The sequence below is a fragment of the Engraulis encrasicolus genome, chromosome 13, assembly GCF_034702125.1.
Source record: "Engraulis encrasicolus isolate BLACKSEA-1 chromosome 13, IST_EnEncr_1.0, whole genome shotgun sequence".
NCBI classification, from domain to species: domain Eukaryota; kingdom Metazoa; phylum Chordata; class Actinopteri; order Clupeiformes; family Engraulidae; genus Engraulis; species Engraulis encrasicolus.
The window spans coordinates 45224789-45242041 of NC_085869.1; the positions used below are offsets into that span (position 1 = coordinate 45224789).

The window sequence follows — 17253 nt, forward strand, 5'->3', positions numbered from 1 at the left end:
AACGTCCACAGCACTCTCCAATAACTGAGGTATAACTGGTTAGGAGCCTGTCTTTAAGACCCTTGTAGTTGGCCTTGCAGCTGCCTGACCACAAACCTAACTTACATGTCACGCAAATTGAGTTACAAAATTGAACTTGCAGTTAATATTACTGTATTGAGTTTTTTTCACGTTCATATTTTTTAATATCATGTTAATATTTATGCAATCATGCCAAATACTTTATAAATTATTCAAAATGTTGTTTGTTTATTTTATAGCTGTATATATTCCAGGTTGTATTAATGTTACAGTCACACCACAGGACATTTGACATATAAACCTTTCCATAAATCTGAACAAAAATGTTTCTTATCATCTAAGACTAATATGAAACATGATGTACCACATCTTCTTTCATTTACATTTGTTTTCAAGAGGGAAAATATCAATTTTGTAGGTTTTTAACTAATGTTACGTAAAAACAGGGCGTCATGTCAACCACCCAAATGCAATAAAGAATCGGTGACAAGCCTTGAAAGCTGCAGTCCACATAGCCTACGTCTCTGCATCTCCAGTCTGACTGAGCTTGAGTTCCATTCAGCATGGGTGATGAAGACTTCAGTCTCTAGTTCAGAGCAAAGGTTTTAAATGCACCAAAGATGCAGTGGTTGTATTGGCTCAAGGGATTGAATACAAATTCACATCACATATTTTAGATTTTTATTCAAAACAATTGTGTGCAATCATGTGTAATTTTCTTTCACCATTATGCCTCCATCATGTTTTGGCACATTAAGCATCTGTAAATTTGTAGGTGTGACAATATAAGTAAGAGTTCAATGAGTGTTTTTTTTTCTTTACTGTTTTTCTTTACTGTTTTATACTGCTTTTTTATTTTTTTTATTTTTTTAAGCTGTGTGACTATTGGCCCAAAGCCTAATCTCTGGTATTTATGATGGGTCTCTTTTACAATGTTATTCACTTGGCACAAGATATCCTCACTAGATTTCCCTCTAATTACGCTTTTATCTCCAGAGGAAATCACACATTTGTTGATATCCATAAACTGCACAGGTGCTGTATCATCACAGATGTATGTTTATATTATGTTCTGACGTATGGCAATCACAATAGATAATCTTACATAATTGTTTTTTACTGTTTTTTTCATGGCACCTGGGCATAGTCTATCTATGTGTGTTACGGTGCACACATGCCCTGATAGAGAGTCCAAACAAACAGCTAACATATGGAGCCACTGATAGCCTTGTTACGCAAGATTTGGCACACTCTACTAGAATATGGGGCATACACTGACTACATGTTTATATCTTGGAATATTGCAAGGTAACACATACATTTGTTGGAAAGTAAACAGGGTTTTTGTATTTCTTTCTCCACCCCACTGGAAGATTAAAGATCATTTTTTTTACAACAACAATAAAAAACACAAACAAACAAACATAAGCCCAGCTATTTCAATGAAGCCTACCTTGAATTAGAGCTCATGAAAAGTTATCAAATATTTCAAGGAACATTTATGAGTTCTGCTCTGGCAGCAGAGAGGTGTGTTGATATAAACACATATTTTGATATCCACATGCAGAGTGACACAATAAAGCCACCTTTAGACTTCACATACCTCCAGTGTAGCTCAAACTCTTGAATATCAATGTTATATAGGCCTACTCTATCATTTTTAGCTTGCTAGATATAAGCAATTAAAATGGGTCTGTACTGCTGCTCGCCCACTGACTCATGAGCAGAATTCACATGACAACTGTATTGAATGACATATCACATCCGCATTGCTCATAAACCTACCTTGTGTTGTGCTGAATCGTGGCCAGCATGTACAGATCAGTGAACACACCTGTTGTTATTGTTATTAATGCAGTATCCTGTCACATTGCATAAGTGTGTGCTTTTTCCTCATATGACTCGCAGTCTGAGTAAGTATAGGGAGTAGCCACTCAACCACGAGCTTTTCGTCAACAGTGTTTCTCAACGGGGGCTCTGGAGCCCACTAGGCGGGGACGTTAGAGAGCCTTTGGGGGGCATTGAGAAAACAGTTGTGGTAGTGGTGTGTTTGTGTGTGTGGGTGTGGGGGGGGGGGGGGGGTAGGCTTATGATAAGTTCAAGGGGGCGTTAGGTGGCTTATGATGAGGTCAAGGGAGTGGTGTGGTGGGGTGGGGTGGGGTGGGTTTGTTCAAAAAAGGTTGAGAACCACTGATTTACAATAACAGGTATTGAACACATGCTTAGATGTTTCTCGTGATGCTTATCTCTTCTCTTTTTTTTGCTAGTTTCACATTCTTTTCTCAGTATTGTAATAACACTGTACCTCGTGACACTTGTTTTGTGAGATGGAGTATGACTGGACAGGGGCGAAGTAAAGGCTCGGGCATTTTTGTACACTCTAAGAAGGAATGTGTCAGAAATTACGAAAAAATGTACAGTCCCTGTACACACACAGCACATATGTTGAAATTCAACACCATTTGAGTCATTTAGAAATGACACACTGTTGAAAACATTGTGTGCCATTTCTGACACATTCCTTCATAGAGTGTACGGCCCCCTCTAAATCGAGGGGCCTGTCTGTAGCAAAACATCACAAATCCAGGAACAGTGGTGCTTGAGGATCGGCGGCCCACCTGGGAAATGCCCTGTATGTCAGATTACCAGTCCAGCCCTGAATGGAGCCTTGGTCTTTTTTTCTTTTTTGGCTGTGACAGGTTGTGACATCCAGGAGAGGTGTGTGTGTCCACGGGGGAGGGAGGGACCAGTAGGCGAGAGGGGACAAGACACTACACACCTACCGACGCAACCAATGTCCTCAGGGATGGTGGGGTGGGGCCACGGGGCATCAGGAGTATATCAAGCCTGCTGTCAGGGTCAGATCTTTTTATTTGCTTCAGCCACAGAGTTGGACAAGAACTTTAATATAAACACATCTACCTACAAAGGGATACACTTTGGAGGATCATCAACAACTATCTGTCCACTACACAATCTAGAAGAACATCAGCTTGCTTGAAAAGGTTGGTTCAATTATGAGTGGATTCTCTAACATATTGTGTATTATGACTATGTGTTTTTTTATTATTACTCTTATTGCATAGGTGTTTGAACATGTGATTTTGTCTTTCCGCAGAGAAAACTGTAACCATGGCACCCATTCTACTGAACTGCTTGAGCAATGAGCATGAGGATTATATCAAGTGAGTTATTTATGTATGAACTGCTCAGCCTTTAATTTACCTTGTGGGACTTTTTTTACAAGTGAAATGAAAGCTTAATTAAGTTCCTCGCTATGGCATGAAAATAGAACGTATTGAAATATACCTGCAGCTCACATAAAACCTTCTCTACTGCGAGTCGCTAATGTGGTTGTCATTGCTGTATCCACAGACCTCAGGTTCATGTGAAGAATCCACACTTGGACTCCATGGAGGAGGATATCCTCTACCACTTCAACCTGGGAACTAAGACCCACAACCTGCCAGAGATGTTCGGGGATATCAAGGTTTGTGAAATAAGAAAATATTGGAAAAAAAGTCCAAAAAGGGGGTCCTTGCTGGAAATGTTTGGGAACCACTGGTCAAATTCATTTGGCTCAGAAATGAACTTTTCTAAACCTCATACAGTGATGGTTCCACCCATTTGGGGACCCTAGTCGAAATAGACAAGGGGCCCTCTTATACCATGGGAGGGCTGACCAGAGTTGTATAAAGTAGACGTGGAAGTACTCTTACAGATGTAATGACAACACTAGTTGTACGACATTACATAGTTTCATACCAATATCACACCACTAGTGTTGTAATTACACTTGTAAAAGTACTTCTACTTCTACTTTGCACAACTCTGGGGCCGATTGTTAGGGATCCCTCTACAGAGGGCAGAATTGGTGGAGATCTTATCTTTTAATTGGGCATCACTCATGACCAGAGTATTGCCAGATGGAAAATGCTGTGCTATTGGACAAAACCTCAAAATGATCGTTTTTTGTTTGTTTGTTTTTTTGGTGAGGAAATTATCGTACACAAACCAAATCGTTGTTTAAGGCAACTGATTTGAAAACTCTGAAATGATCATACATCATGTGGACAAAATGATTGTACCAATACGACAATTATGGTATATCTGGCAGCTCTGCCGGAGGGAGACTTATCCCATTTTGTCTTGTTTCTCTCCTGCATAGTTTGTGTGCGTTGGAGGAAGCGCCAACCGCATGAGGGCTTTTGCCAAGTTCATGCACCAGGAGCTGGGCCTGCCCGGAAACACAGACGAGATCACCGATATCTGTGAGGGGACGGACCGTTACTCCATGTACAAAGTGGGACCCGTACTCTCTATCAGTGTAAGTTACACAACACACACACCTTTCTTCCACATCGTGTCTGTGTGGGTTTTTACAGTTTAGTTATTATGCAACAAGAGACAAACATGACCTTCAGCGCTTAACCATAAAACTAATGTGTGACCTGTGGTCTCCTCTCACTATGTCAATATGTAAACGACTGTGACCTCTGCTGGATGGTTCATTAGTTAACCCGGTCTTTGTGTGTGTGTGTGTGTGTGTGTGTTTGTTTGTGTGTGTGTGCGTGTGTGCATGTGCGTGCATGTGTGACTGTGTGTGTGTGTGCATGTGCATGCGTGTGTGTGTGTGTGTGTGTGTGTGTGTGTGTGTGTGTGTGTGTGTGTGTGTGTGTGTGTGTGTGTGTGTGTGTGTGTGTGTGTGTGTGTGTCAACAGCATGGCATGGGCGTGCCCTCCATCTCCATCATGCTCCATGAGCTGATCAAGCTGCTGCACCACTCAGAGTGCCACGACGTCACCATCTTCCGCATCGGCACCTCCGGTGGAGTCGGTACGTCTCAGCAGCACGCATCCCCATTCACTTAGCATTATTAATGAGGCATGCATTAATACATCATTCATTATTCACAATAAGTATTTATTTATTAGTGTAATAATTAAAGTAATTATGAATTATTCATAATGAGTAAATTCATAATACATTATATTACTTACATAGCCTACATTATTAACATGAATAAAGTTGTTATTCGAACCTAAGAAATAGTTGTTCAGATAAGATTTAGAAAAAGGTATATTATTTCTTTGCTTATTGAACGACCACCAGGGGTGTCCAAGACATGGCCAAAAGTTAGACTGACTACACAGGCCTTAATGGTATTAGGCCTACCCCAGGGAAAACCACATACATGAGTGATAGAGAAAAGAATGGGACCAAAACAAACTGCTGCTGTACAGGACCCTGAGTCATAAGCAAAACAGTAACAAATGCAGTGTAATTTCAACATTTAAAGGTGCACTGTGTAGGATGGTGGCTAGAGTAGGTATTAGTATGTATAGTAGAGAGTAGGTATAGTACTTTGTAGAGTAGGTACAACTATGCTGCGTTGAAACAGTGCTGCCTATTGCCAAATTAGATTTTCTCAGGAATATTTACTAAATAATACTCTAATATTTACGATTATGACCAACATACAGTAAGTTTTGCAGCTAAAAATGTTATATATTATCTGGAAATTCAAAATGGCGGCCATGGAGAAGATCCTCCTTTTCAAGATTTTTTTCCCAGCCATAATTGATACTTAGACTTTTATGGTAGTGGTAAGTACTCATGAAAAAAGAAACATTTGTGAATGGGCAGCATGAATTCTGGAAAGAAACTGCTAAAGAATATTACACAGTGCACCTTTAAGGAGTACTCTGGGACCAAATACACTCTAGAAGAAGATGTTAATTCCACTCTCTAAGTGTTAAATTAACACTGTTTATTTGTGTGTGTGTTTTTGGTGTTGCTGTTTACAGCCTAGATGCCCACTAATGTGTTTTCTTTTTTCCCCTGCCAGGTCTTGCCCCAGGCACGGTGGTGATCACAGACAAGGCAGTGGACTGCTTCTTCAGGCCCCAGTACGAGCAGGTGGTGCTGGGGAAGGTTATCGTGAGGAGCACTGAGCTGGATGGAGACCTGGCTGACGAACTGATCCAGTATGCCGGAGAGATGTCCGAACTGCCCACAGTCATCGGCAACACCATGTGCACCCACGACTTCTATGAAGGTACTGATAAAATACATTGCGTTACACTTAGCTGATGCTTTCTTTTTTATCCGAAGCCACTTAGAGTTATTGTTTTTCACTGTATTAAGAGTCCCTGGAGCAATGTGGGGTTAGGTGCCTTGCTCAACGGCACTTCAACCATGGGTGGAGGTGCAAGAAGAGGTTTAGGGTGGGATTTGAACCAACAACCCCCAGATTGAAAGGCCAACTAGGCCACGGCTGCCCATACATTGTCATTTGTTGTGCTTTGTTATGTTGTTAAAAACATTGTTTTTGCATTAATCATACATGGGTTCTAATAGGTTAGGAAGTTGTTTTTTTATATCAGAGGGTTGCAAGTTCATATCCCACCCTAAACCAGTAGGTTATGGTTGAAGTTCCCTTGAGCAAGACACCTAACCCTCACTGCTACAGGGACCTTGTACCTAAATACCGGTACGCATACCTGCCAACCTTTAAAAACAAAATTGAGTAGCAACTTATCGCGGCGCGGCAATTCACGGCGCAACAACTTGGCATGGCAAACAAACGGGGTCGCCGGCAGGCCCATCTGAGAGGCTACTGTGTTTTGCGTAGTCTGCCCTACACCTAGGGTTGCCAAATGTCAACAGGGAAGATATGAGACACTTCATTCAGGTAGGGGGTCCTCCCCCAGAAAAAAATGCTTTTCTTAGATGCAATTTCCTGCATTTTAATGCATTTTAGCCTAACATCCCGTGTATCTGGCAAATAGTTTATCTTGCTTTTCACAGTACTTTTAACTACCATAATTTATTAAACTTTCATGAAAGATTTTTTTTTTGTTTCACACCATAACACCAATAAAATGCTATGATATAGTGTGCTGGAGGCCTCTAAATTAACTTTACTGATCACCAGCCAATATGGCTGTTAATCTTACTAGTCAAACATACCACCAGTCTGGCTAGTAGGCCTAAGTGGCTATTTAAGTTATTTAAGCTATTTAAGTTAGCTATGTACCAGCCAAACAGAGCATTTGGTCACTTGGGGGGTGTTGGAATTGAGTATGAAATTGAAGCATTTGCAGATTATTTTTTGGCTGTAGAAGGTACATGTAGGAAAATGTATAATTTGATTATAAAATACCGAGGCATTTCAGTGATTTTTATGAACAAAAAGTTGAATTGTAATGATTCTTACATCATCTCCCCCAATATTAATAAATGGTGATGTTGTCACCTACTGTGAAGAAGCATCAGCAGTAGAGAAAAAGATAAAGACAAGTGTTATCTAAGCTAGGATAATATCAGGTTAATATTATTACGTTGGGGGCTAACATCAAAATCACACTTTCAGCATTCATTCAGTAGGCCTACAAAATGTGTCATGTTGTGGCTCTACTGAGGGACGGGGCTAATGGCCAATGCTCTTGGAACTTCCACGGTAACTTTTGAGGGGGATCGCTTCTTTTTTTTTTTTTTTTACTTCTCTGCATAATAGTAGGCCTATCTACCCTCATCTGCCGCCATGAGTTGGCTATTGTTCACTGTTCGGCACATATATGATGATAGGAGAATTGATTTTATTAATAGATTGCCATACGTGATTACGGATAGTAGTCGTGGAGTGATGCATATTTGGTATGACGCACGACCTGTTACACCTGTTGTTCACAGAATGGGCCATAGCCTATTCCTATACGGTGTCATGGTAGGTTACGGATGTAGACATACTCCGAGCACAACCGTTAGAACTATCGCTTTATTTTCCCGAGTTAAAATGATCCGGCGCTAAGGGAAACCGAATTTAGTTTGCTGCTAATCTGCTAATTTATAGCGCGGTCATCGACACATTTTCTCATTCGGAAGTAATCTCGTGTCGGTCCAATATCAAAACAAGCAACAACATATTGCCGTCAAATACGGCGAAACATTGGGTGAATCATTACGACAGACCTCGGCCTTTATTTATTTTCATAAGTTTAGGGATTTAGCAACTGGACGCAATTCACTATTCTCATACAGGCTACCTTTCTCAAAGTCCATTTACCTTTGAAACGGTGATTTTGACGGTGCTCACTTGTAAAACTACAGCGACAGTACCAATAATACATGACGACAGGAGGAGGACACTTGTTTCAGAGATTATAGGAGTACATTAACCAGTCTCTCTGCTTGTGTGATTAGATTTCGAAGCAAACTTTCTGTCGGCAGCTGATGCCTCGACTCGAGAGGAGCGCAGCATAACAAATGAAGACATCCAAACTAGTTCTAGCGCTCTGATTGGTCAATATTCCTCCCACACGTTGCTGGCCAATGGAAAGGCCAGCGCGAGACAATTGCAAGCAGAGCCATGTCTACGGCTCTGTCTGGTTGCAAGTCTACAGAGCAATTTATAAGGGCCCATGAACACACTTTGCTATTGGTTTTTCGCGTATTTTGAAGTGACAGCGCCGTAGTTTGATGTCAAAATCCGTATCTGCTACACAAAATGCGTAATGGTCGGCAGGTATGGATACGTCGCTTTGAATACAAGTGGCAGCTACAGCAAGCGCAATGTAATCACTTTATCTAAGACTTCAGCTTAGCTTGAAGGTTGATCCTGGAATGACAAGGTCTCTTCTTCTCTGTTTCTCCTCAGGTCAAGGTAGGCTGGACGGTGCACTGTGCTCCTTCTCCACAGAGGAGAAACTGGAATACCTGAGGAAAGCCTACGACTCCGGCGTCAGAAACATCGAAATGGAGTCCACAGTGTTTGCTGCCATGTGCCGCGTGTGCAACCTCAAAGGTATTATACTCATCCACATCCATCAGAAAGATTGGAGTCTGCACGCTTAAAATCCTTTTTTCCTCAATGTTTTATTCCATGGCAGGATTACGTTTTGACCATGGTCTGAGAAAAAAAGGGTTTTAAGTGTCCGGACTCCTCACTCCAAACTTTCAGTCAGCCTTTGTCCTGCAACTCATATGTCTATCCTCACATCTGTTGGTCCGGTTACAGTATGTCACAGACAGGAGACAACAGGAAAAAATTGTTTCTTAAAAAAAAAAACGTAATGGTTACACAGCACTAGACTAAAAAATATTTCATATCAAAGTGCATTCCAGTACAAAGAGAACTAGATGACTGGAAATAACACAATCTGTAGCCTGAGAGTTTTCTGAAGGTAATTTCAAACTCGCCAGACCCTTGTGTATTTCCACTCAGCTTTGTAAGCTCACACAAGGGTCTTGAGGATCTTCACATTTGCACTGCTCCCGAACCAAAATGCTTAAAAGGTTAAACGTAGTAGAGAAGGAAAAATAAGTTTAACGCAACAGTTGTTCCACGCTCGCAGGGACTCACTCATCGACACTGATTCTGTAATTTCAACTGTATTTTCAAATCTGTAAGTAGTTATAGTAGCACCTCATTAAAATGTCAGACAAGTGGATTCACCAATCACGTGCAAGAATATACTGTATATATATCTTTTAAAACACGCCTTTGCAGGCCTACGTATATGGCGTAGATCCAGATGAATGTTTATGGAGAAAGGCAGAACCCAATCATCTGGCGAGGGTCAGGATAATTTCAAATAGAGGTTGCAGCAAACATGAAAGTCTCTTTCAACATACTGCAATATATAAAATAATCTCTCTCACTCTGTCTCTCTCTGGTAGCTGAACATTCCAGCACAGCCACTCTCAGGCTTTGATAGTCCGCCAAGTGATGATGTCTCTTGTCTGTGTTTTCTGCAGCTGCTGTGGTGTGTGTGACTTTGCTGAACCGCTTTGACGGAGACCAGATCTCCACGCCCCACGAGGTGCTGGTAGAGTACCAGCAGAGACCTCAGTGCCTGGTGGCCCAGTTCATCAAGAAACGCCTGGGGCTCATCATCTGAAAAAACACAGTCTGGCCCACCTACGCCAAGGCCATGGCTGTCGTCCTGTGCATATATGTACATACATGTTAATAGTATTGCGGTTATTTAAAGAGGGTTACTGTTTAAACACTTTGTCAAGGAGAAAGGAAGGTGCTTTTTGGACTGGAGAGGAGAGTATATGAGAGACAGACGACTATTCCACTTTCTTTACCTCACTTGTGCACTTTCCCAACAGTGCACTCTCAAATAGGCTTTTCAGACTATCTCATCTGTTCATTTTATTAATGCAATGTTCCTTCAGTTAATGTGGCCCAACGTACATTCAGTATATAGTGTGAGGGTGTGTTGCAATGTCTGTTATTGAGGAATACTCAACAGTGGGTTGGGGGTCGATTGGACCATGAGTGTGCTATAGGTCATGTGATGACATAAACAGGCCGTATAGGAGTCTGTAAAGTAGCGCACGTACGTGTAGTTCGTGGAGGCATATGTTATGTATTGCATAGTCTGAATCTCTTGAGACTCGTAGAACTACAGTAGTTGAGCCCTTTTTTCCAATATTGATCAATCACATAAACAACCTTGTTAAACGGTTATAAAAATGTGTATAGTGTGAATTTTGTGTATGTTGTGTTTTGCTAGCAGTTGTATAGGGTGCAAATGTATATTTTTTTCATTGATTTGATGTGTAAATTAAATATGAGCTGTGCATTGTGTTTTTACTGTGCAATTTATATCTATTAAAAACCTTTACAAACTTAAACAAACCGCATTGGTCTATTACTCAAAGCACAGTATATACTGTGTATATCACCTTACAATTAAGGTGTGTTCTCCATTAGAGGAATAGTTTTAGTATCTAATGGTGTATCTGTGTGCATACCTGTAGATAAGGACTTTAAGAGGGCCTGAAGCCATGAAAACAAACTAATTCAAGGTCTGTTATGTCATTATATTTCAACACAGGTCGTGGAAACTTGAGTTATTGCCTGAAGTCACTGATAAGACTTTTCTGAAATGTTGCATATTAAGTAGAAACAGTTTTAAGTGCCAAAGGAGACATTCAAACGTTATTTTACCAAAGACCATGGTTCAATTGTTAATATAAGAGCAATATAAGAAAAAGAACTATAATAAGAATGCATATCCTATAATATAAAACTTAAATTATAAAAAAGACAAATGTGAGACCACCTTGTCAGGTTTTCCTCAAGCACTTCATTGTTAAGGCGGCCAGCTTGACAACAAACACCTTGAACCCCTGAAAAGATGTAGCTTTTGTGTCATTTCTAAAGGTGTGTCACAATTATTTTTATTTACATTTGTAGGTACTCTCATATCATATTGCATATGAAACAGCACAGCATGGCGATCCATTGATACCAGCTACCTCACCATCACTAACAGAAATTTTGTGGGAAACATAGCTTGTGCAACTGTCCAATCCAAAAGATTCATTAGAGCCAACAACTCTTGGTAATTCCTCCACCAGCGAGAGGATGGATGGACACCGTGGCAGATGTGTGGGAGGGCTAACCAGGACAGGTGCCAAATGACGTTTGCCCCCAGGGCTCTTTGTACTCACCTCTCTGTGGTGAGCCTGGCACCGAGACTTACATTAAGGCCCTGTGTGTGTGCTGTGCTGTGTGTGTGTGTGTGTGTGTGTGTGTGTGTGTGTGTGTGTGTGTGTGTGTGTGTGTGTGTGTGTGTGTGTGTGTGTTGCGTGTATGTGTGCACCATTTTTGTGTGTGCACACGTGTGTGTGTGTGTGTGTGTGTGTGTGTGTGTGTGTGTGTATGTGTGCACCATTTGTGTGTGTGTGTGTGTGTGTGTGTGTGTGTGTGTGTGTGTGTGTGTGTGTGTGTGTGTGTGTGTGTGTGTGTGTGTGTGTGTGTGCTGTGCTGTGCTGTGTGTGTGTGTGTGTGTGTGTGTGTGTGTGTGTGTGTGTGTGTGTGTGTGTGTGTGTGTGTTGCGTGTATGTGTGCACCATTTTTGTGTGTGCACACGTGTGTGTGTGTGTGTGTGTGTGTGTGTGTGTGTGTGTGTGTGTGTGTGTATGTGTGCACCATTTGTGTGTGTGTGTGTGTGTGTGTGTGTGTGTGTGTGTGTGTGTGTGTGTGTGTGTGTGTGTGTGTGTGTGTGTGTGTGTGTGTGTGTGTGTGTGTGTACTACGTGTATGAGTGTGTACCATTTGTGCATGCGTGTGTGTGTGTGTGCGTGTGCGTGTGCCTGCCGTGTGCCAGGTCATGCAGGAGCCGGTGGCATTTCTTGGCTGCTGCGGCACATTTTCTGCTCTTTTGCTCAGCGCTTAGGACGAATCATTACCATGGATACAGTGCGGTGTGCAGCCATGGGGAATGATTAACACGGGGGCGCACTGCAGAGAACGAGATGTTCACAAAATCACAATGCAGTAAACGGCTTTTAAGATAACTGTCATGTTTAGAGCTTCACCAATCAGCGAAATATCTCAGTATGTAATTACACACATACTGTACTGCCACTTTGACCACAGACATTTCACGTCGAGGCAATGAGATGTTTGCACTAGTATCACAAAAGGATATTATGTGCAGCATTATATGCACTAAACGGCTTTCAAGATAACTACGATGTTCAGAGCTCGAGCGGTCCGCAAAACATCTTAGTCGTAAGCGCGCCAAAACACGTGTCCCTAACCGCCACTTTGACCGCCACACTTTACATGTACCACTTACACAGTTCATTTCCCAGACTTTTAACTATTCATGAAGAGTGCTTGCTATGATGGCACCGATCAGATCACACCCCGTTCCCATTAGGGGCCCCTCTTACGCAGGACATAAGGAGTGCTATTTTAAGCACACACACTGGCCTCAAATCTGCAAAGAGATGAGTCTAAAAATAGTCACATTTCACTAAGTAGTTAATGTCTGTGCTGTGCTATGCTATGCAGCCGACATATGCAAGGCCCATCTGTATGAATGTAGTCTGCTGGACGTTGTGTGTGTGTCTCTCTCTCTCTCTCCCCTCTCTCTCTCTCTCTCTCTCTCTCTCTCTCTCTCTCTCTCTCTCTCTCTCTCTCTCTCTCTCTCTCTCTCCCTTGGCCCTCATTCAGTCATCATTGCCTCGCATTCTCAAGGCATCATTGCCTTCATCAGGGGACTCATAAGTCTTACTACTCACAGCATCCACTTAAGCAGATGCTTGAGGCATGAGCATGACTGGACATGCAGTGATCTTATTATCTTTATAACTGGCTACCTAATTGACTGTCTATTACTAGCCTTTATTATAAGCATCTTCTGTGTTGACCACATGTCGCATACAGTGAGTTAGTTATACAGAATAGTCTCTAAGGAAAAAGAAAAGGATGCACGCACAAGATGAAAATTATTTACACTGGTGACTGATGAAGTCATTGTAGGCATAGCAACGGCACTTTTGACTTTTTCCTGTGGATGGGAAGCCAGAGCAAAGAGGTAGAGAGACGTAGAGAGAAGAGAGGAGCCGCCATTAATAATCTCACGACGTGCGTCGTGTGGCATCTAGTCGTGCCTGTCATGTGCTCTCTTCCTCTTTTTCTCTCCCTTTTCTCTCTCCTCTCCTTTCTCTCTCTCTCTCTCTCTCCCTCACAGGCATACACACATTATTTCTGTCTTTCGCTGTCTACCTTTCTTTCCATCTCTCTCTCTCTCTCTCTCTCTCTCTCTCTCTCTCTCTCTCTCTCTCTCTCTCTCTCTCTCTCTCTCTCTCTCTCTCTCTCTCTCCTGGGGGGAGACAAACCAGCGTACACCGCCAGGAGGTTAATGGGTTTTAAGGAGAGCAACAAGCACTTCAAAAAAGAGAGAAGAAGACCACAAAGGAAGAAAGGGAAAAAAGTGATGAAAGGAAGAAATAAAAGTGAAGAGGAGGGGAAAGAAAAAAAAAATCAAATATTTCAGCATGCGTCTAATCTCTATTGCCATCATCACTTCATCTTCCACTGTGTTCTGGAGATTAGACGTGAAAGGACAGGGAGCGCTCTCTCGTGACCTCTGAAGTGGAGCTCTTATTTGTCTAGTGTGGAATATAAGAAATTCTGGCAGCTATGAATGCAACGTATGTACTTTGAGCTCTCCAAAGAGAGGAGCTTCAAGGGGGGTGCGCCATTAAAAAAGAGGCAAAGTGACTGACATTAATTTGGCTTGAAGCACAACTCATTTACAGAGCAGAGGAGATCACTTTAAAAGCTCTCGTTCAGAATCAATATTTTATTGGTTTGGATGGCTCTCATACCCCTGAAACGAATTAACTGAGGCATCTTTTCTGGTGGGGTACCGCAGTGGGATTCGAGCAAAATAATTGCCCATAATTGTATTACTTTATCTATTCTCTTTTTCTCTCGAAAACAATTCTGTCAGCCTCCGGTACAGCATTACGTCTCAACACTCTTCCAACCAATTTCTGTGATTTGTGAAATTGCTAGTCATGTTGTTGCCAGTTTGGTTCCTGGCTGTGAGTGAATCATTACCAGGACAGCTGTCCACAGGCATCGCAACTGAGTATGTTACAGTGCTGTGCTTGCGTCAGTTAACCATACGGTTATGATCGAAGTGCATGTTTGTGTTTGTGCGACTGTATTTGTGTGCGTGTGTGCGTGTGCGTGTGCGTGCGTGCGTGTGTGTGTGTGCGCGTGTGTGTGTGTTTGAAACTGTGCATATGTGTGTGTGTGTGTGTGTGTGTCAGGATTTGAAGGCTGTTGACTCCATGTCCCGTCTTGGTGGTGTGGGCCTGTGTGTGTGTGTGTGTGTGTGTGTGTGTGTGTGTGTGTGTGTGTGTGTGTGTGTGTGTGTGTGTGTGTGTGTGTGTGTGTGTGTGTGTGTGTGTGTGTGTGTGTGTGTGTAGGTGTGGGTGTGGGTGTCTGTGCGTGCTTCTGTATGTGTCGGCTGGAGTCAGGATTTGAAGGCTGTGGACTCCATGTCCCGTCTTGGTGGTCTGGGTGGTTGTACGCCGGATAAAACCTCCTTGGCATAGAGCGTCTGGTGCAGACCAGCCTGGCGCAGCGCCTGTTCGATCCTCAGCCTGGGATCAGACACAATCTGCAAGGGGGAGGCAGACACAGTCAATCTCAACCCCCCTCTATGTTCTCGTCTCCTATCCTCTCCACCTCTCCTCTCATCTCCACCTCTCCTCTCGTATCCACCTCTCCTCTCATCTCCACCTCTCCTCTCATATCCACCTCTCCTCTCATCTCCACCTCTCCTCTCATATCCACCTCTCCTCTCATCTCCACCTCTCTTCTCATCTCCTCTGCCCTCCTATCCTCCTATCCTCTCCCCTCGTCGTCTCCACACACTTTCTTCCCGTTCCTCTCCTCTCCTCCTCTCCTGTGCTCTCCACATCTCCAACTCAGTCCATCTCAGCCCCCTCTCTGTTCCTCACTTCATCATCTCATCTCCTTGTCTCTCCATCTCTCCTCTCCACCACTCCTATCTTCTCTACTTCTCCCCTCTTCTCTGCCCCCCTCCTCTCTTCTCTCCACATCCACTCCCATCTTCAACTCCTCTTGTCATCTCTCCCCCTCTCCTCTGCTCCCCCTGCTCTCCTCTCCTCTCCTATCCTCTCCTCCTCTTTCCTCTGCTCCCCTTTCCTCTGCTCCTTTCCCCTCTGCTCCCCTTTCCTCTCCTCCTCTCTCCTCTGCTCTCCTTTCCTCTCCTCTCTCGCCTGTATACAGTGATCGATATGTTTGTCTGAGTAAGCAGCACACAGTTCATGGAGCTCTTACTGGCCCTAACAGCCAATTACTTTAAGCTACGTCTCCCCATCTAGGACATTGCTCATTGGCCAATGGGCTTTGACATGGGATTTACAATTGCTACATACACACTGCACAGACTAAAACAAACATCTAATGTAGAGATGTGGTTGGAAGTACCGGAAATGGTAGTGGTCAATATTATATTTACACTCACTCTTGACAAAGAAAGGAAACTTAACGTTACAACTCCTGAAAGATAAAGACCAAAGTTAGTCTCATGACCAACGCAACTGTGGAATCTGAGATCACGAGAAGTGACTGAGGCAGCAAGACCATATGACTGACTATGTACTAGATGTCTAATATTAAAAGAGAAATATTATGTGCAATTCATAATGTTTAAGCACAATTTTATGTGTGACCGTGTTGGTTTCATATTTTCTCCAAAGAGTTGGATGGCCTGAAGCGTTTTGCATGAAACATAACACAACACAACTGTTGTGTGAAAACTTTGCTTATTTGACAACCATGACCCGGACGGATGTCAATCTTCATGGACATATGACATCTAAAATCAGTTGGTTTGATGTCACTTGCTCTGGACAGACATTTTTTGTCACACCGTCTCTTGCCTCCTAACAGGACACTGAGGTGGACATGAACTTGGAACGTCCACACTCGTTACGCAACGCTTGTCATATTTGTCACCGTGCACTGACCCATTGCTGTGCTGAGTGTGTGTGTGTGTTTGGCCTTGAAGTTGTAAGTAAGCAGAGTAAAGGTTCCCTGTTGCAGATTAACCCTTGGCTTCCTATTAGGCTAGTGGTTCCCAATTTTTTTTTCTGCTGGGATCCCCTTTTGGGACCTACGCATATTTTTGTGACCTCCTTTTTTCTTGTCATATTCCAAAAGCCAAACATTTTTTTCCATTAATATTTCCAAATGTCAATATTGTTGTTTTAGGCGTTTTTTGTCATAGACAATATAAGTATGGGATTACACGCTTTCTGCAGGATACATGTGTGCATGCACTTTTCATGCGTGAGCGCATTGGCATGCAGATTCTATGTCAATTTTGCGTGCGGTAGAGCACCAGTCACAATGTACGCAGGTGCAATTTTCACAAAACCGTGAGTGTCGATCTTCCGAACTTCCATGTTTAGTTCGCGGTAGAGCCTAACAATGGTGGAAAACATTATTGAGAGCCCCATTGACTGCTCCCCTAGATGATACCTCCAGTATCATGTGAAGTGCTCCAGTCATCCTGAAGTAAGTATATGTGTACTTGGGCGCACACAGTTGCATGCAGAGTTTTAGGCACACAGCAAGCATATCCCCAGCCTTATATGGGTATTCCCTTCTCTTCTCTTCGCCCCCCCCTGCAATACCTACACACACCCCTAGGGGTCCCAACCCCCAGTTTGGGAACCACTATCATATAGCCAAACAGAGTTGTGGGGCCTCTTTGGGAGTCATGTTGCAACACTCCGGCTGTGGCCAGCTGATATACTGACCAGATTATGAGAAAGTCTTGTTGATAACGGGTGTTAATGATTGTGGCTACCAGGTTTAAACACAGCAGTATAATTCATGCGGTGTAATTATTAATACAATGATGTGCAATTACAC

General features: G+C 42.8%; 2 protein-coding genes across 2 annotated transcripts in view; one reads left to right on the forward strand and one right to left on the reverse strand.

Moving 5' to 3' along the window:
- The first annotated feature begins 2893 nt into the window (after positions 1–2893).
- Positions 2894–10672, forward strand: upp2 (uridine phosphorylase 2). The gene is made up of 8 exons (XM_063214026.1): positions 2894–3026; positions 3140–3206; positions 3397–3511; positions 4190–4348; positions 4743–4857; positions 5870–6079; positions 8681–8827; positions 9781–10672. The coding sequence occupies exons 2-8, from the start codon at positions 3154–3156 to the stop codon at positions 9921–9923; spliced, it is 942 nt and encodes a 313-aa protein (XP_063070096.1). The 5' UTR covers positions 2894–3026; positions 3140–3153; the 3' UTR covers positions 9924–10672.
- Positions 10673–14117: 3445 nt separating this feature from the next.
- The window catches only part of LOC134461245 (coiled-coil domain-containing protein 148-like), a 95345-nt gene continuing 92209 nt past the window's right edge, over positions 14118–17253 (reverse strand). Inside the window, exon 16 of the mRNA XM_063214028.1 lies at positions 14118–14965. Within this exon, the coding sequence (XP_063070098.1) occupies positions 14819–14965 (147 nt within the window). The 3' untranslated portion in view covers positions 14118–14818. The remainder of the gene's footprint in view (positions 14966–17253) is intronic.

What these genes read in the sequence shown, in the direction of transcription:
- upp2 (XM_063214026.1), top strand. Translation starts at nt 3,154, where the DNA reads ATGGCACCCATTCTACTGAACTGCTTGAGCAATGAGCATGAGGATTAT. An exon ending in AGATGTTCGGGGATATCAAG is followed by an intron (nt 3,512 to 4,189) that starts GTTTGTGAAATA and finishes TCTCCTGCATAG; the next exon opens with TTTGTGTGCGTTGGAGGAAG. An exon ending in CACCCACGACTTCTATGAAG is followed by an intron (nt 6,080 to 8,680) that starts GTACTGATAAAA and finishes GTTTCTCCTCAG; the next exon opens with GTCAAGGTAGGCTGGACGGT.